We start from the raw sequence: 18,257 nt of genomic DNA, 5'->3' as shown, positions 1-18,257 counted from the left end.
ATTGTATATCGGTCCGATGAGTCTTTCGGTCCGGTTCTCCCGCGTTTAAAACCTTCACCATTTCTCCCCTCCCCCCATCTCATCTCAACTACATCCCCCCCCACATTTCTAACATGTCTACCGATCTTTCTAAGCTCAATGTCCTCATGTGTACGTCTTTTCTAAACACCAGCTTACCATCTCATCCATTCTCTACCAGGTGGCACGGTAAGTCCTATGACCCCTATTCAGGAGATTGGGCGTTGAGCACGTAACAACCAAGGGTGAATATACCACAGGGTGGACTGGTGCTGGTGCTTCAAAATCAGACAAAAAGGTTGACTCTATCTATCCTCGGCGAGACTTGAGCTGATCATCCCCGCCAGATTGGGGTAGATTTCGTGCTCCATTCCCAAAACTTTCTGCTCATTGCTAAGCTTCCAGGTTGTCGGACTCACCCTTTTTGATCTTAAAAGGCTGGGGAAGGTACATTCATGCTTTCCCGCACGAAAATTCGTTGATTTCTGTTCAGGTAGACCACCTTGGGATGGTTGGTGTTAACGGCGGGAAGTTTCCCGCCATCAGAAAGCATCTCACTGAGAACATTGGTGGCGCCTATAAAGATATGGATGTCTCGTAGGTTTTTTTTTGTTTGTTTTCCTTGGCTGTTGGGTGACCGAATTTCACAGCTTTGAGGAATTTCCCAAGGACGGCAAAGTTGACCCAGAAGCTTGTACGTCGCGATTCACCTTCTACCCATTGTTCATTTAGTTACGTCTGACCAGATAAAGCTGCCATTGATCAGATGAAGCCGGGGGATGCGGCCATCATCTTTACCCCTGATAGTACGCAGAGAAATTTCCAGCAGGTGGCCGTCCTGACAAGTCTTTTGTTACAGGTACCCACTACCCTATTGCCATTTATGCCATTGAGCGCGGTATACATGTTTTACTCACTAAACCAGCCACCCAAAAGCTGGCCGACCACACCGCCCTCATCGAAGCTGCCAAGAAGCACAACGTCGTGTGTTTCGTAGAGCATCACAAACGGCAAGACTTGTTTTTATGAAAGTTCAAGTTGACGTCGTTGACTTACACTTTCATGGCAGCTTCGATCCCGCTTACAGTGATGCCAAGGCGCGGGCGCAAACCCTGGGCGAATTCAATTTCTTTAACGCATGGATGAGCCAACCAAAGAGTCAGCTCGAGACTTTCCGAGCTTGGGCTGGCAAGGATTCGGATATCAGGTCAGGCTTCATAGAATCTCACAGGTTACGCACGCTGGAACATTAGCAAACAGTTACTACTTATCTTCGCATCATATCGATATTTGCTGCTGGATCCTGCAGGACATTGCAGTACCCACCCGCGTTGTCGCGAGTGCTGCGACCGGAATCGCAACAAGCGAGCCGTATAACTGTGTCCCACAGACGGAAGACACGATCACACTCCTGGTCGACTGGCAGTCGATCAAGAGCCAGACTCATCGTGGTACTGCAGTGTACACAGCTAGCTGGACAGCTCCACTCAAGGCCGGAGTGCACTCAGCGCAACAGTGGTACTATATGGCGGAGAAGGTCGGAGTGCTTGCATTTGTAATTTGGCTAGATAACTCAATCCGCCCTTGTAGGGAGACATTACTGTCGACCAAGCGCATCGGGGCTATGACATCACTAACGACGAGACAGGAAAAACATGGTACAATCCATTCTAGTGCGTCCTTTCTCCCTTTGCTGTTGAAGATCATGCTTATGCCTTCCCAACAGTATGAAATACTCGCCGTCGGAGACGGGGCATTTCGACGGGCAGCGTGGATATGGATACATTTCGATCGAGAAGTTTGTCGATGCTGCACGTAGTGTAAACGCGGGCCTGGCGCAACCCTCCGAGTACGACAACCACGGCCTTCCAACCATAGCTAACACTGTGTTGACGACTGCTATTTTGAATGCTGGCCGAATCAGCTTGGACGAGAAGAGACCCGTCGCTATCAAGAATGAGGGGGGGCAGTGGATCTTGGAGTAGAACTTCGACACAGATAATTTCAAAGATCGTGGCTACAGCTGCATTGTATTGACAGCGGTTGCATGACCACTTGTATGTTTATCAGATTTGGGTTATCTTTTGTGCTAGTGAACAGCGATGGCAACAAAAGTCCTTAAGGATCGGAGGTGGTGAGGGATGTATGGACGACAACGGGATGTATGTATGACACAACGGTTTTGCAACGATTTGAGACACAAAATAAAGACAGTAACGTGGAAGAAAATGCCTGAAAGTACCAGTTGGATACGGTGATGGAGTGAAAGGAGTACCAAAAAAGGGATGCTGATGGTCGTTGGCACCGCAGGCGGGGTGGGATGAAAAGAAAGTATACGATAAAATGAAGAATAAAATATACTTTATAGTGAAAACGCCAAAGTGGGCGTGGGCTGCCCATCGTGGTGGGAAGAAAATATGCGCGTTGTTAAGAATGAGTGATTGAATAAAGAAAGGGAAACGATGCGAGTGGCAGATGCATAGGTTGGCGGGAGCGGAACGAGTGTAAGAGTCGCACTATGAATGTATCTACGACTGGGGGGGGGGTGTCGAATGACTCCAAGAGAAGAGCCAGACAGGAGAAAAAGAGGGAGGGCGGTTCATGACTGAAAGGCAGATAAAATAAAACTGTCTCTTCTTTGCTACATCAAGAATGATCACGAGAGATTCGAGATTCACGAGTGACGCAGATGACCCAACCTTTCGCCCGAAATCCCCTGTAGGCCTTGAGGTAGGTGGTAAGCCTCGCCGGATATAAGAGTGCGGATGATGAGATTCAAACAATTGCAAGGGAAAGTGATGGATGCATGGTGGTTGAGTTGCAGAGAAATGTGCGAGAGAATTGTCGATGCGACGTGTAGTAGTAGTACATTTTGCGGGATTGTTTGCGTCTTGGACAGAGAACAGAAGTTGAAGTGACAGATATACGACGGAGATCGCAAGTTACCATTATGATATCAATGCCGTTCGGGGAGAGGAGATGTTCAGGTTATGCAGGGCTGGACGACCAAACGCAACAAAGTCATGCGGCAGGAATTGTTCTGGAGGGGTTTCCACTCTGTGCTTGTTTAGTACAGGTTCAAACGACGAAGGCACGTTTTCCTTGTCGTCGGACGAGTAGGAGCTCGAGAACTGATCACTAGGCAATGCCGGTGTCGTTGGCGTCAATGGCATATCATCTGACATATCGGAAACAGATGTCGTTGAACTCATCGGCGTGCTCACAGCAGAAACTGAATTCCGCTTGGGAGTGACAGGAAGAGAAGCTAGGGTGTGGCGAACGAAGCGGCCACCCTGCAAATAGTGTTGAACAACGAATGTAGCAGCTTTCGAATAGAAGGCGTATGAATACTTCTTGACAAGCGTTTCGGAGAGATCGTTGACGTGCATAGCCAAGCGGTTATCAAGGTATTCAACAACCTCGATACATTCTTCGTTTTCTTCCCAAACCCGACGAGGTTTACCGCAGAGATACCTCGCCAAAGTGAGGGCTGCCAAGGCGATTGTTGACGGAGAGTATTTGACAAATTCACGATAGAAGAGAGTTATCTCCATCAAGAAACGAGCGACGTGCTGTACCTTCGCTTCCTCCATACACGGACCGCAACACATAAGTCGGAGCCACGCTTCAGCAGTAGGGTGCCCCAGAGTCCATTGAATAGTTGACAGGACATGTCCTTCCATCTGGATGAATGCAGATTCCTCGTATGTATCCCGACATATCTGCGCAAGATCCTGCACCGTAGGTACGCGCTCCTTGGCATCTTCGAACTTGGCTGCAATCCATAGAGCAGCGCAGCCTACTAGCTGATAGTGTTTAATGTAGACAATGCGTCGTGAGACGTAGCGATCCACAATGTTGAGTGTGAGGTAGAGAGTTTCTGGTCGCAATCGGAAGGTGAAGTGGATTTCAACAAGGAAATCAACAAGACACGGTCGCATGTGCCACCTGATCTCCGGCTGCTGATCCATTGATTGTGTTGATGACATTGTAAATCTCTACATATCCAAAAGAAAATTAGCAGGTTTTTGATGGGCCATGGTGACACTAAGCTGACCTCCATATCGTGCATATAATGCCGAATCTCCTCGCGATACTCTTCTTCAAGATAGACGCCCTCCCTACGAAGGGCTTGAATCTGCGCTCCGCGTTGACGTTGCTGGAGAAGAGCAGCTTTGGCGGAACGAGGAGTTCGGCGGGCAGGGGCATTTGCAGGGAGTAGAGGAGATTTATGAGACTTTGATATACCATGGGGAGAGGGCTTTTTCTTGGGATAGATGAGGGAATTGCGAGAATGTCTGTTGGAGGCGGCAGAGACGTCTTTCATGTCGAGAGGATCTACGGGGGTCGAGGAAACGATTGATTTTGGACTAGATAAATTGGGCGGGGAAGGGGAATCAAAGTCAGAGATGCAAAAGGACATTTGGAAAGACATGGGGGGGGAGAACGCATTGTTGAAGCGGCGTGGTTTACACCAATGGACCAAACAACACGAGGACAAATATGCGAATACGAGTGGCACAGACGAAAGAGAAGAGTACTCACGGAAGAGATGAAATTGACGGTCAATGAAGTCGACGGTATCAAGATTGTGATGTCGAGCTGTTTACTTGCTCCACAAAAAAAGCGACAACAACGATGGAACGTGTGTCAACTGGAGTGTGATTAGCAGGCAACAGCGTCTAAAGAATGGCAAAGGTCGTGGTCAGCGTTGCAGGTCGTGAGCTGCGAGCAGCAAAAGTCGGGGAAGAGGCCCAAAGAGGGCACCGTCGTCGCAGAGTGGGATGAGCTCGACGACGAGGTGAAGAAAAAGGACAAGGATGAATATAAAAGCGTAAAGGTGTGATCTGTCACGCTGCTGCTTATCACCACCCAATCAGGCCACAGTGTCACACGTAAATAATCACCATCATTGCAATCAACCTGCAATTATGTCCAGCCTCATGCCCACCAGTACACACAGTCCCCGACAGCAACATCCGCGAGCAACCGGTGCCAGTCCAATCCATTTCATTCCAGCATGGACTCGAGAATGGATTCACAGCTCACTGACCCGCTCCGGCGCCCGAGATGGAAATTGATATGACGTAGAAGCGAATGAAACACACCTTGAACAACGTTGTGAGAAAAATTAATGCTGCCTTGTCTCTGTTCTTCCATCCATCAGAATCATTGCATACTAGAGAGCATCGATGCTTCTCACCAGTGATGCAAGTTGAGTTGAGCTTGTGAGACCTGTATACGACTGCAAATAATCAGCCTCGATTCTGCCACGAGACAAGGACGAGAAACATACAAAGCAAAAAGACGGTTAGCTCCTTTGTTGGGGGGACGATATTAAAGACTGAATAATTACTTGGAGTATGGCTGGAAGGCTGGGGGAACAAATGAATGACTGGGGTGAGTTGAAAATCAAGCAGTGGTCGCTACGTCGGGGACACAAAGGCGTGAAGCCGTGGAAGCGCTCGAAACAAACCGAGAGAATCCGAGGAGGCTACGTTGAGCTCTGCAGCTGGACGACTGGATTGCACGAACGAGCCGTATGGGTGGAGAAATAGTTGTGTCGAATGAACAACAGGCAACTTTTCAAGGATAAGGACAAAGGGCAGGCGATGCGTACAAGGCGTGTGCCGCTTATCCTATAACTTCGGCCATAATTCGATCCTGTTTTGATTCAAGTACACCACGTTTCCTGCCTGCAGGCGAGGAATGACAGGATTCACTCTGCCTTGGCTGCTTATGTCATCCACTTACCTCAATTAGTTGTCAGTTCTCTGTTCAAATGGGCTTATCAATTTGGCAGGCAGGCACGTAAAGGATGAATATCGATGGATCTTTCAAGATCATTCAAGGGACTCGAGACGTATCTACTTTTCTTCCGACATAAAGGCGATCTGTCCTTGTATATTTTGTTGCAAATATGCATGTCGCTGTTGTTTCAAGGCCGCACCCTGAAGCCCACCGGCGTGCAAGCGCCCGAATTCGATTGCCCTCTGAATAACTCTTCCATCAGTCAATTCCATCATTTTCATGAAGGCTACCCTGCTCCAGCTACCTTGCCTCGACATAAGTACCGACCGATCTACACACTTTGGCGCTTCTCAAAATTTAGTGAGGAGGCGGGGCTCTTGTACTCGCACTGAACTCAGCGATAATGACAAATCATCTTGCACGGGCGTGTGTGTATTTTGAATTCTATCCAAGTGCGTGAGCGTTTTCTGAAGTTTGTGGGTGATTTTCGGCGATAATGCATGGCGTAAGTAGGTGGCGATAAAATGTACACAGGTAATTTCGCTCTTCGTCGCCGCCATCAGCCGCTGGTGTGCTTCGGACCTGACATTACTTATTTATCTCCTGCATCGTAACCAGGAACGGACGTTTGGTGGAGGGTGTAAGTACGTACCATTTCCTCGAGCTCGAAGCCTAGACTCCTCACATAAGAAAATTCCTTTCCGTGCTCGACTATTAGCACCTGCTAATTTCTTTCTATTGCATCCATATTCAAGTCATGGGAGATTTACCGAGAAGCGGATGCTGTTCTAGTGGCGCGCAGGGACTCGGACAACGGCCCACGCCTTCACCAATCCCGATCACTCTATTTCGAAGAGACACTTCGGTTTCCTGGAGTGTCACCGTGATCAGTGCGCCGACATAAGGGTACCGTTGGCATTGCATTCTGCAATGGAAGACGCGCAGACATCTTGTTTATACTAGTAGTGAACAATGTCAAGTTTGCTGGGCTTCTGTCAGAAAAAACTTTTTGGCCTTACAATAGTTTTTTCCGACATCGGCATGGTCGCGACTCCCAAGAACTCAGTCACTCTTGATATGGAGAGTTGGGTTCAGATCCAGAGAACGTCGACGGTCGACCTACCTATCGTCTTGTGATTAGTTTATGCATATCGTGAAAGAGTGCATTCCCAACTGAATATATTGTCAAGGGAAAGGTGATCGAACGGAGACTTATTCTCAGGGATATCCTGGACAAGTGGTACAGAATATCAAGTGTATCTTATTTCAAGTGACGCTTAGGCAGAAGAGTTATGAACGGAAGATTATCGGAGCTGCGAGGGAGGGAAACGAATATTGATGATTGACGGAAGAGAGATTTCTTCATGAAGAGAAGGTAACAGCTCCTCGCTCGGGCGATAACGACCTCAATGCTCGTCAGTCTCTGTGAGACCCACTCAAGAGTAACGCCATCAAATCATTGGGGCCAGGATGCCCTTGCTGTTGGAGGTGAGGGGGAAGAAGGTGCGGCATCATATGAGGAAGCAGATGAGGTTGTTGTTGTGGGCGCATTCCCAGGTGAGGACCTTGCAGCTGTGCACTAGGGCCTTGTTGAGGCAGAAACCCGGGGTTAACTCCGCGAGTACCGATATTATTTCCCAAAAGACTTTGGTTCGCCAAGCGAGGATCAATATTGCTGGCATGTGGATGGAGAGTATTTGAGGTCTGGTGTCCTCCCGGAAAAGTTGCACGAATCTGTGGACCACCGAAACCAAGATTCCCGCCCGAAGTGAAATTATTGAACGAGGGCTGATGGGGAGACGGACCATTGGTGTGGATGTTATTGTGAAGGCCCGCACCGGAGATACCAGGAATACCAAGGAATTGAGAAGGCTCGTGTGGCGGACGCCCACCCAAATTAGCCAACCCAGGAGGTAGCCGTTGCTGATGATTACTCTGCAAAGCGTTTTGTTGATTTGTGTTTGGGGATGGGGCGCCTCGAAAATGGGGTTGCTGCAACGGCAATCCACTGCCTCTCCCGCTGTGTTGGTTATGAACAGACGGCGTTGGGACTGAGTACAAAGCCTCAAGCCCTCGCTGCTGGGCCAAACGCTGCAAATTGTACTGCATGGCCTCGTCAATTGCTTCGGGGAACGGCCCTCCGTTATCACGACCTCGAGAGGGTGGAGGTGCTGGTCGAAGGCCAGGCACCATTCCGTCAGGCACAAAATTACGATCATCCAGACGACTTTCGTATAGAGGTTCCATACGATTATTGGGCTGAAGCTGTTGTTGGTGCTGATGTTGTTGAATTAGGTGTATGTTGTTCTGTCCCTGGGGATTAAACTGAACGTTGGGGGGTATGTTTGATAGCGAGATAGGGTGATTGATAGCCCCTCCTCCATGAGCCTAAATGTCACGTATTGGCCAAAAACAGAAACGTCAAAGGTGGCTCTGCTTACCTGGGATGAGTTGCTTAGCATTGCAAAAAGGTCATCCATCGTTCTGGGGTCATTGTGATTGCCATGCAAACCATTGAAACCACTTTGGTCCTGCCTCTGACCGAGACTTGGGGATGGTGATAAAAAGCCGGTCGGCGTCTGTGGTTTGGTCTGGGTTGCGGAGGGATCTCGTCCTTTGCCGTCAAAGAATTTGGCAAATCGACTGCCCTTGGCCGAAACATATCCATTTGCATTAGACTCAGTGGGTGTATGCTCGAATTGGGGAGCAAAGGAAGGACGATCTCTGTGAGGAATATCGGGAAAGTTTGTAGAGTTCCCTGGGTGCCGGCCTTCGTCTATGAGATATGTTTGGCGGCTTTGATTTTCGAAAGGCGAGAAGCCAGATGTAGCTCTAGGCTGCTCGTGCTTCAGAAATCCTTGGCGGGAAATATGATCTGCTTCGGGAGATTGCACAGTGCCTGTCAAAAAAGGGTAGAGATGCAAATTCCTATATAAATGCAAGCGTAACATACCGTTCTGGGGCTGGCCGTTGCCAATTTGGCCAAGTGTTGCAGGAGATTTGGCCGCCGTACGAGCAAACGCGAGAAGACGAGAGCCAGCAGGAGGATTGAAAGCAGGTTGGGAAGCTTCGGACAAGCGTTGCTCTGTGTTAACGAGGCTATCTGGCTGGACAGGTGCAACGTTCAGCTGGTTAGAGGGAATCTCCTCGGTGCTTGTAAACGTCTGGGACTGATGGATGACATCAGACTTGATTGTCGGAGGACCAGTTTGATGGGAAGCAGCACGGGACGGAAGTGTAAGCCGAGGCTGCTGTGCATCAGCTTTATCTTGACCTTCCGCAGTGGGAGCTACGGAGTAAAAAAAAGACCAATTAGTTTGAAGAAAACCTTGATAAGAACAAAAAGTGCCTTCTGCGGATGTTGAAGCCGGTAGGTCATTTGTTCCGCTATCTGTTTGTGTTCTCTTGCTTTCCTCCCTCTTCATCATCAACTTGAATAACTGAATTTCATCCAGCTGTTTCTCAGCCGCCTCTGGAGCCGCCGATACGTTCTCTTGTTCAAGAAAGCCCGAAGATGCCTTTTCCTGCTCTTCCTTCTCCTTCATACCCCTCTTCCAAGCCTGTATCCCGTCGAGCTCGCCGGCGTCTCCCTTGCCACCAAGTATGCCTGGTCCTGTTTCGCTGGGAACATAGGTATCCATCCAGGCAGGCTCTTTCTCTCGATCTCGGCCCCCCCGGTCCTCTCTTTCTTTGGCGTCTTCCCGTTTGTCGCGCATTGGTTGTCGTTTATAACGTCCATCTCTATCTTCACCTGCAGTCCAACGACGATCACTTGATCCACCCTGTTCATGAACGGGTTTATCACGTGCGCGGTCCCGATCACGTTCGCCTCGTTTGGCCGCCATCCTCTCATCGCGTTTGCCATCATCCCGCCAGCGACGGGGATCATCATCAAAATCTTTCTCTAAATCTCTGTCGCGTCCATTATCCTCCTTCTCTCGCCGTGGGTCATCTCGACCACGGTCCGCTCGTGACCCTCTTTCCCGCCCATCCTCACGGTCTCGCTGCTCTTTTGCAGAGATAGAGGGATCGCGCCTAATCCTTGAAGAGTCGCGAGGCCGAGAACGAGCGCGTTCGTCGCGTTCCTTGCGGCTAGTATCGGACCCTTGAAAGTTGGTCAGCAATGGTGTTTCAATTTGATTACATGTTCGACTCACGATCTTCTCGAGCATTGCGTGGAGGCTCAGCACCTGCGAACAAGACGTTCAGACTTCAATTAGCATACAGGTCAAATAAATGGACTATCGAATCTACCTCTTCTCCAGTCTTCGCTTGCTTCGCCAATTTTCTTTTTGGCAGCTTCCCTGATTTCCGCACGTCGAGAAGCGGAATTTGAAGACTGCGGTTGGGTGGTTGCCCTGTTCGAGGCTGTGGCAACCAAGTGTGGTGCCGTATCTCTTTCTTTACCCCTAGAATTGGACATAGGAAGAGCAAGCCGATCTCTGTCATATTTATCTGATAGCTGCACAGAGTTCAGTAGTGTATCACCTTGCACGGGAGTAAGCAACGAACATGCCGCAGACGTTCATGACCATCCTTCTCTCTCTCTCGTTCTTTCTCTCCATCTTTTTCGCGGTCCTTGTCTCTGTCGCGAAGTGACTGGTGCTTGAAGTTACCCATCTGCGAAGGCTGAGAAAGTGTTGAACGAAAAGACGGTCGAGAAGAGGCATCTAGGAAACGAGAGGTGTGAGTGACGAAAATCAGAGAGGGGGAAGGGAATAGAAACCTCCATCCTCTTGAAGGTCACGTTTGAAACTGACAAGATAAATTATAAGCGTGGCCAAAGAAAAGTAATTCAAAGCTACCGTCGTTCTCTTGCCGTAGCAGAAGTTGGGGGCTCTGATTCCTTCTTGGAAAGCATTTGCTCATTTTCAGAGCTGAAAGATGGATGTTTAGAGGAGAAAGAAAGAAAGAAAGTTCCAAATACAAACCCAAACCAATGCTTCAGCTCAGGCATGTTTGGTGGAAGTTTGACGAGTGGAGAGCTGTGGAGGGCGAGCAGCTGAGGACGGGTGTATATTCGGATTTGAGATTTTGGGTGGGACTGAGGGGGATTTGTGGGTTCATTGGGGAGAAGGTGTAAGATTTTGGGAGAAGGTGGAGTGGACATGATGATGGTTTGGTTGCAAAGCAGGTGTGGCAAATGTAGTGGTGGCAAAGGTATGTAGTGGTGGTAACAGTCTCGTAACATTCAAGTTGTAATTATTTACCTGATATTCTTTTTCTCTCATGTCCCTCCCCACCCTCAAGCATTTCATCCTCAAACAGCAGGTCCTCAATCTATATCGCTGCATCTTACGCGCCTCTCGCTGTGTGTCGCTCGCTCTACATCCTTGCTTATCTGCTCAATGCCTTTTCAGCTCTTCCAGATCCCGTGACGAGGAGAGAGACCGTTGCTTGGGTCCGGAGTGAATTTGAGCGGAACAGACACTTGACTGATGTCGTATGTCCTCTTCTTCTTAGCAAAACATTTTCTCATACGGCTCCTCAGCTATTAATACAGGATAAACTCACATTGGCTCGCCGTGAAATGCGTCAAATTCTTCCTCAGTTGCGCTGAGCCCCATGTGATCGGCAACTCGCTCCGTATTTAAAGCGGGTCTTCTTAGATCCCTAATTGATACCTTTCCTCGCAACCGCGCACTCAGTCATCAGACCTAATCTCGGCGTCTAAACATATACTCCCCTCTTCTTCAAGACGACGTCCTTGCTCTTCATTCATGGAGGTGTTCATGCGTAACATTAATTTTCTTTCCAACCAAGTCGAGATTGTACACCAATTAGCCCAAGTTCTCCATGGTCCTGATTTTGCAGAACACAATAGTCTTGCACGTTTCAACTTTCATGTCCATCTCCACAGAGATAAACGGGGTATTAGAGCCCATGGTGGTACAGGATCTCTGACCTTGCCCACGCGAGAATGCGGAAATCTGTTTCTATCCCTATTCGGTACACCGACAAGGAAAACATTTGCTCTGAGAAATAAAAGGGTCACTTTCCAAGCTAGCCGAAATCCTTCTGGTCGTGCGGATGTTCTTGAGAGTATACGACTTCTTCCTTACGTGGATCCGCGAGTTATCCAGGAAAAGGAGCGGCGGGCCGCTCAGCTAAATGCGTCCAGGGTATCCATCCGGGTATTGCAGTTTGGATGGGAGTGCAGGGATGACGCATTCTCTATCGAATCGGAGACGCAGTGTGCAGGGCGATGCGGACTTTTCTTTGACGATGAACGGAGGGAACTTCGTATAAAGCTCCGTCAAAGCTCTGACACCTATGTCATCGCAATACGATTCTCTCAACTCCTTGCAATCTCAGCTCATACATATCTATCGGAAACTCCAGTAATTTTCCTTTCCCTCAACCAACCTCCAACCTACGAATGTGAAGGAACTGGAGGAAGCTTTCGTCAACGTCTCTCCTTTCTTCCAATCCTCGACCATGAGCGAGTTGCCCCATACGCTTCACTTGCAATCCGCCTTATCTGCGCCTCTTTCGATGACCTACAAAAATTCCGCGACCTGAGCCTCGTTGCCCAACTTCATAACATTCAAGACTACGAGTGTCCGGTTGTTCGTCGTGGCCTTTTTTCACAGGTGGCGATGGATGAGTTGCAGGACTGGCAAAGGCGATTTGATTGGTCTGTGTCCTTCCAAATTGAAGCTATTCTGAGAAGCATGGGTGTTGATGCGAGGGAACTGCTTGATCTCATGCCAGAGGTCAGGCGAGTCATTAGAGCGAACGGGAAGGAATACGCCGCCGGACTACTTCGTTATTTTGCACCCCGCGCTAGGGCATTATTTCGGAACCCCGTCGAAGAATATGAAGGTGATCAAGGTGTCACCCAATGCTTTCTCTCTTCAGAAATAGAGTATGAGAAGCAAAAGAATCTTCCTTCCCTAAAACCTACAGAAGGAAGTTTGTATGAGGCACTCCATGTTATCATTACGCCAACCACAATGTTTTTGGAGGGGCCATTTCCCGAGCGCTCAAACCGAATCGTACGCTCGTTCGATGCTATTCATCAGGAATCTTTTTTGCGTGTTAGCTTTGTCGACGAGGGGCGCTTGCAGTATCGTTTTGATAGAGAAGTTGATGGACCGGCCTTCATTCGGGCTCGAGTAGGCCCATTCTTGCTTCAAGGGCTCACGATCGCGCGAAGAACGTTCTATTTTCTTGCGTATTCTCAGTCGGCATTGAAGGAACATGCAGTTTGGTAAGTTGAAATAACCTCTTGAGCAACGAAGTTGATTTTCGCAAAGGTTTGTGAAGCCCTTCCGCGACAGCCAACAAGGCCTGGTTACAGCGGAAACTATCATCCAAAAAATAGGAACCTTTGAAAACCTCGAGTTCGATCCCAAACTTATATATTGTCCAGCTCGATATGCCGCAAGGTTGTCTCAAGCATTCACTGCCACGGACGCGTCGGTGTCAGTTGAGGTCGAGGAGATTTTTCATATCCCCGACATAGCCACCACGGACCAAAAGTATGTCTTCACTGATGGAGTTGGGACCATATCAAAGGAAATGGCCCGTGAGATGTGGTTACAATTGACGGCTTCAACACGGCGAAAGCGGGGTCGTCGGAGGGACTTCCCTCGAGCATTTCAAGTGCGCTTTATGGGATCAAAGGGTATGTTGTCCGTAGACCACGGTCTTCAAGGACGTGCGGTCTGTTTGAGACCGTCGATGATTAAATTTGAGGCGCCGGAGTCCAGGGAGATGGAAATAGCGCGGGCTTTTGACCGACCTGGACCTTACTTTCTAAATCGACCACTAATTATGCTCCTGGAAGGTCTTGGGGTTCCTTATGAGGTCTTCGAAAGCTATCAGGATCAAGCTGTAAAGGAGACCCACAGTTCCACGGAGTGTCTTGCGAAGGCCGCCAAGTTGCTTGAAAGTTATGGCCTTGGAACGTCGTTCCGACTGCCATCTGTGTTGCACAACTTGGAGAAGATTGGGATTGATAGTCTGCCAGGCAATAAATTTTACGACAAGATGTTGGAATACGCAATCAACCATATCCTCCGACTCCTCAAGAACCATGCACGGATTCCAATCCCAGGCGCCTGGACATTGGTTGGAGTGGCAGATGTACATAAGTTCCTTCAGCCAGGTCAAATTTTTGCTTGCATCAAACCCATCACTGGTGGGACCCTTTACCTTGAAGGACAAGTCCTGGTGTCCCGATCCCCCACAATACATCCTGGAGATGTTCAGCTTGCAACAGCAATAGGAAGACCTCCCCTTGGTTCTTGCTTCGAGAAGGAGTCCTTGGCCAACACTGTGGTTTTCAGTATCTTAGGTGAAACATTCACCCTTTGTTGTCATTCTTGCATCATTGACTTCACAGTGCACAGGAGAGAGGCCATTGTCAACTTGTCTAGGTGGTGGTGACTTAGACGGCGACGTGTATAACCTGGTTCCTTTGGATGGACCACTTGCGGATTTTCAAATATCTCCTCGCGAACCTGCATCGTATAATCCAGCTCCTAAAAACCTCTTGGATCGACCTAGCACTATGGCGGACGTCGCAGAGTTTGTTATGCAATACATCAATTCTGATGTACGGGTCCAGTTTTTTCTCAATAATGATTACTCACCTCGAATATCTTTGATTAGGTCGTCGGAATCATTGCAATCAACTGGTTAATCATCGCGGATCAGAGCCCGCAAGGTATCCACGACCGGGATTGCATCGAGCTGGCGAACCTACATAGCGACGCAGTAGATTATCCCAAATCTGGTCAGCCCGTAGCATTGGACAAAATCCCAAAGCTCAAGCACCGCATGAAGCCTGACTGGAATGCCCCAGAGACAATCAATCCGGACTCAGGTAACTTTTATCCTAGTCAACGCGCAATCGGACGTCTCTTCCGAGCTATCGAACTTCCCGCCGACCACCAAATAAGAGATCAACCCCGTAGACAACGGCGGACGGCCAGGCGAAATAACAGGAGAGCCGCCGAGACCCTACCAGACCTCACAGATTTGAATCTGGGCGATGATGATCCACTCCTGATTGCTGTCGAAGAGCGCGTGGGAGATTTTATCGATCCCGAAGAACCTTGGGTGGAGGAAATGTGGAACTATACAAACGATCTTTTCAGTCGGTACTCATCAGAGTTGCAGATGATTTGTGCCGCCAACACGCTCTCTCATGCTCGAACTGCCCATCTCTCTGAGGAGGAAGCCATCATCGGGACAATCATTCAGAAGAGCTCACAACCGCGCAAGCGTAAAGACCTGATGTCAAAGTTGAGGGAGCAAACGGATGTTCTGATCCGTGGTATCAGAGAGGAATGGTCTCCGGAGGATGACGACACACCCCTTGAAGATTGCTTGGAAAAGGTTTGGCTGGCATGGAACCTGTCTCTGTCAAAAGGCAAGGTCTTTGGGGCACAAAGTTTTGGTTGGGTGGCACTTGGAGCCATTTTTGAAGTGATTCGGCAAATTGAAGAGCGTATCATGGAAGAGTCGCGTAACAGATTCTACTAAAAAGTGTAGATACAGCGCTGATGCTAGAGGACACAAAGTCGCAGAGCGACCGGGGAAATACAAACAATGGGAATCCCATTATGCCTGATTGCGTAGAACTGAAATGGGGATTAGTTTAAAAGTCTCAAGAGGCATGGTCTGCTAACTTAGAATTACGGAATCACCCCTACGAAAGGAGAAAATTAAGATGAGCAAAGTTGTTCTGGCAAAGAACCATACCGAAGGAACATCTTGCTGATGAAACGATCTTTGTTCACGGGTTTCTTGTTCTTCCCCTTTGGCACCTCTGTCCACATCTGAACTAAAATATTAGCACCGACTTTTCATGAATCTAGCAACGGACAGACCTCTTTCACATTTTCTAGGACCTGGAAAAGTTTAAGTATATGGAAACATCGCAAGGGGGACATTTACCATGTTGCTATGCCTATCGAAAGCTTTCACACGAGCCAACAGTTTCTTGTTGTTTCGAAGAGATATGAGCACTTGCGCGTGGTTCCGCACAGCCTGCTGTAGGACTGACAATGGCCCTTGAGAGATCTCGTGTTCTTCTAGTTGTCGCAACTGTGCTTCGTCCAATTCGGACTTGGGGACATGAACGTATTGACTGGAAAGATTGGAGTGCACTGTCAGCTAATTCCAAATAAACATTCAACAGAATCAACCTCATTTTCGTATGTTGGCGAAGAGCACAATCACAATCTTGAGCAAGATGAACGAAAGTAACTTTTGTTTGGTCCAGCACGAGTAGCCAAATAGATTCAGAAACTTTCACGACCTTGATCATTGCTTAACCACAACGATGGGTCGTCTAAAGCAGAAGGGTAAGGCAGGTGCTGCTAAAAATTATGTTACTCGTACTTCTGCCATCAAGAAGCTGCAATGTTCACTGGCTGATTTTCGCCGTCTATGCATTCTGAAAGGTGCGTCTCGATTTTCGTACAGTGTTTTTTGACGCTTGAACGACGCATTAGGGATATTCCCTCGCGAACCACGAAGCCGGAAGCGTGCAAACAAAGGGTCTTCAGCCCCAACGTCCTTCTACTATGCGAAAGATATTGCTTATCTTGCTCATGAGCCGGTCTTAAAGAAGCTACGAGAACACAAGGCATTTGCGAAAAAGCTCTCTCGGGCTCTTGGACGGGGGGAATGGAGTAGCGCTAAGAATTTGGAAGAAAACAAACCTATATATCGTCTCGATCATATCATTAAAGAACGGTACGTCTACTACCTCTTTTTCAAGTTGTCAAGGCTGATTATTTTAGCTATCCAACATTTATCGATGCTGTGCGAGATATAGATGACGCGCTCTGCATGGTTTTTCTCTTTGCCTCCCTCCCAACAACTACGCGCCTTCCACCAGAACTCATGGAGAACTGTTCCCGACTTGCGGCAGAATGGCAGTTGTACATCATGCGATCGCAATCACTTCGCAAAGTCTTTCTTTCGATCAAAGGCGTTTACTACCAAGCAGAAATCATGGATCAGACCGTCACATGGCTGGTGCCCTACCAGTTTACCCAAAACGTGCGTCTGACGATGTTCTTCCTGAAAACGCTTTTTGATCTGGTTTCAAGATCCCGGCGGATGTAGACGTTCGTGTAATGCTAACCTTCCTGGAATTATATCAGACACTCCTCGGCTTCATACTGTTCAAACTTTACACTGATGCGGGTCTTGTCTACCCCCCTCCACTGGATGCAAAAAAGGATGAAAGTGCTGCTGGTATCGGCGCGTTTAGCCTTCAGGACATCACTCAGCCTGCTGCTCAACCTTCGAGGGCCAAGGCGGTGGAACTCGACGGACGAAAAATCTCAACAAAAGATGTTCGCCAAACTATCAAAAATATCGAAGCGTCGCATAGTACGCATGACCCAGATGTGGAAATGTCAAATCCAGAAACGGCAACAACAGAAGTTGAAGAGGAATTTATTTCCCAAGCCTCGCTATCCAACCCAGGGGTTTCTGTTTCTACTGAACTTCCAACTCTACAGTTAATATCATCATTACCACAGTCCCTTTCAACTTCGCTCTTCTCGCCATATACCTTTTTCCTATCAAGGGAAGTGTCTCGGCCAATCTTCGAGTTCATGGTACGGAGTTTCGGTGGAAAAATAGGTTGGTCTGCCTCGTTTGGCAGCGGATCCCCTTTTGAGGAGACTGATGAGACAATCACTCATGTCATCATCGATAGACCATTGGTGGGGCGAGAAGAATCACCTTCTCAGCGCGAATTGAGACTTCGTAGGAAGTATGTTCAGCCCCAGTGGATAGTTGACTGCATAAATTCTGGCAAGATTTTGCTTGAGGGGCCTTATGGCCAAGGCAAAACGCTACCACCACATCTTAGCCCATTTGGCGAGTATGAAGGCGCGTACGATCCCGCTGCCGGCCCTCTAGGGCCTTCCGGTGTGGAGCAAGAATCAGAATCAGAGGCCGATGAGGTTAGCGAAGAAGATGAAGAGGATCAAGGTGGTCTTGTCCAAGCGGCCGTGGAGGCTGTGACCGGGGACCCCGTTGAGCTCCGAGCAGCTGAACTGGCGGCAGAAGCGGCTGGCGTTGATTACGGGACGTTTGAAGCCAAGGTCAAGAAATTGAATAAGAAACAGATGAAGAAACCTATCACGGATGGCGTCGAAGATGGAGAGAAGGACATGAACAAAATGATGATGAGCAACAAGCAAAAGAAACTGTACGAGAAGATGAAGTACAGCCAGAAGAAAAAGGAGATTGAGGTAAGTAAATTCGGTATAAGTTTAGACGCGGTACTTACGTCTTCCATAGCGGGTGACACTGACTACTAGGAAGAAGGATTTGCAGAAACAGAAAAAGCGGGACGTTCAGTCATAGATATGCAACTACGTCACATGTCATCGTAGTCACCTGTTACTTGTCATACAACTTTAGATACAACTTTGTTTGCCAACGACCAGTTTACGTCTCCTCTCGGCTGCCCCTCTCTTCCCCGCGTTCATTATACTCTCCTCAACACT

At 48.5% G+C, this 18,257-nt stretch overlaps 7 protein-coding genes across 7 annotated transcripts; 4 read left to right on the top strand and 3 right to left on the bottom strand.

The window, feature by feature from the left end:
* Positions 1 to 113: 113 nt before the first annotated feature.
* LACBIDRAFT_300822 (uncharacterized protein) lies at positions 114 to 2,003 on the top strand (the record flags this gene model as incomplete). Its single annotated transcript, XM_001873844.1, has 13 exons — positions 114 to 150; positions 200 to 207; positions 263 to 316; positions 366 to 371; positions 424 to 465; positions 512 to 615; positions 669 to 712; positions 765 to 824; positions 878 to 1,028; positions 1,088 to 1,225; positions 1,279 to 1,555; positions 1,609 to 1,691; positions 1,745 to 2,003. The coding sequence occupies 13 exons, from the start codon at positions 114 to 116 to the stop codon at positions 2,001 to 2,003; spliced, it is 1,263 nt and encodes a 420-aa protein (XP_001873879.1).
* Positions 2,004 to 3,272: 1,269 nt separating this feature from the next.
* Positions 3,273 to 4,120, bottom strand: LACBIDRAFT_167309 (uncharacterized protein; the record flags this gene model as incomplete). Its single annotated transcript, XM_001873230.1, has 2 exons — positions 3,273 to 4,016; positions 4,076 to 4,120. Coding segments are annotated over 2 exons (789 nt in total), but the record flags the coding sequence as incomplete, so codon positions are not given.
* Positions 4,121 to 6,265: 2,145 nt separating this feature from the next.
* LACBIDRAFT_320618 (uncharacterized protein) lies at positions 6,266 to 6,906 on the top strand (the record flags this gene model as incomplete). The annotated part of the gene is made up of 4 exons (XM_001873843.1): positions 6,266 to 6,274; positions 6,304 to 6,409; positions 6,525 to 6,659; positions 6,794 to 6,906. The coding sequence occupies 4 exons, from the start codon at positions 6,266 to 6,268 to the stop codon at positions 6,904 to 6,906; spliced, it is 363 nt and encodes a 120-aa protein (XP_001873878.1).
* Positions 6,907 to 7,185: 279 nt separating this feature from the next.
* LACBIDRAFT_291552 (uncharacterized protein) lies at positions 7,186 to 10,879 on the bottom strand (the record flags this gene model as incomplete). Its single annotated transcript, XM_001873229.1, has 8 exons — positions 7,186 to 8,157; positions 8,211 to 8,668; positions 8,723 to 9,874; positions 9,927 to 9,959; positions 10,024 to 10,231; positions 10,282 to 10,504; positions 10,575 to 10,646; positions 10,701 to 10,879. 8 exons carry the CDS (start codon positions 10,877 to 10,879, stop codon positions 7,186 to 7,188), a joined length of 3,297 nt encoding a protein of 1,098 aa, XP_001873264.1.
* A 119-nt stretch (positions 10,880 to 10,998) lies between these two features.
* Positions 10,999 to 11,329, top strand: LACBIDRAFT_300818 (uncharacterized protein; the record flags this gene model as incomplete). The annotated part of the gene is made up of 3 exons (XM_001873842.1): positions 10,999 to 11,080; positions 11,130 to 11,212; positions 11,261 to 11,329. 3 exons carry the CDS (start codon positions 10,999 to 11,001, stop codon positions 11,327 to 11,329), a joined length of 234 nt encoding a protein of 77 aa, XP_001873877.1.
* Positions 11,330 to 15,236: 3,907 nt separating this feature from the next.
* LACBIDRAFT_187180 (uncharacterized protein) lies at positions 15,237 to 15,951 on the bottom strand. Its single transcript, XM_001873228.1, has 6 exons — positions 15,930 to 15,951; positions 15,679 to 15,871; positions 15,612 to 15,632; positions 15,484 to 15,560; positions 15,411 to 15,430; positions 15,237 to 15,362 (listed from the first exon to the last, which is right to left on the bottom strand). The coding sequence occupies exons 1-6, from the start codon at positions 15,932 to 15,934 to the stop codon at positions 15,343 to 15,345; spliced, it is 336 nt and encodes a 111-aa protein (XP_001873263.1). The 5' UTR covers positions 15,935 to 15,951; the 3' UTR covers positions 15,237 to 15,342.
* Positions 15,952 to 16,066: 115 nt separating this feature from the next.
* LACBIDRAFT_243679 (uncharacterized protein) lies at positions 16,067 to 18,068 on the top strand (the record flags this gene model as incomplete). Its single annotated transcript, XM_001873841.1, has 5 exons — positions 16,067 to 16,187; positions 16,239 to 16,482; positions 16,530 to 16,791; positions 16,842 to 17,225; positions 17,259 to 18,068. The coding sequence occupies 5 exons, from the start codon at positions 16,067 to 16,069 to the stop codon at positions 18,066 to 18,068; spliced, it is 1,821 nt and encodes a 606-aa protein (XP_001873876.1).
* Between the last annotated feature and the right edge of the window lie 189 nt (positions 18,069 to 18,257).

This window comes from Laccaria bicolor, genomic scaffold, assembly GCF_000143565.1.
Source record: "Laccaria bicolor S238N-H82 LACBIscaffold_1 genomic scaffold, whole genome shotgun sequence".
Taxonomy (NCBI): Eukaryota; Fungi; Basidiomycota; class Agaricomycetes; order Agaricales; family Hydnangiaceae; genus Laccaria; species Laccaria bicolor.
Note: the sequence above shows the minus strand (reverse complement) of the source record. Positions and strands in the feature narration are given on the sequence as shown.

Coding starts and splice junctions, on each gene's coding strand:
- LACBIDRAFT_187180 (XM_001873228.1), bottom strand. Junction 15,633..15,678: donor TCGATAGGCATAGCAACATG/GTAAATGTCCCC, acceptor AAACTTTTCCAG/GTCCTAGAAAATGTGAAAGA. Junction 15,363..15,410: donor GGGTGATTCCGTAATTCTAA/GTTAGCAGACCA, acceptor TCCCCATTTCAG/TTCTACGCAATCAGGCATAA.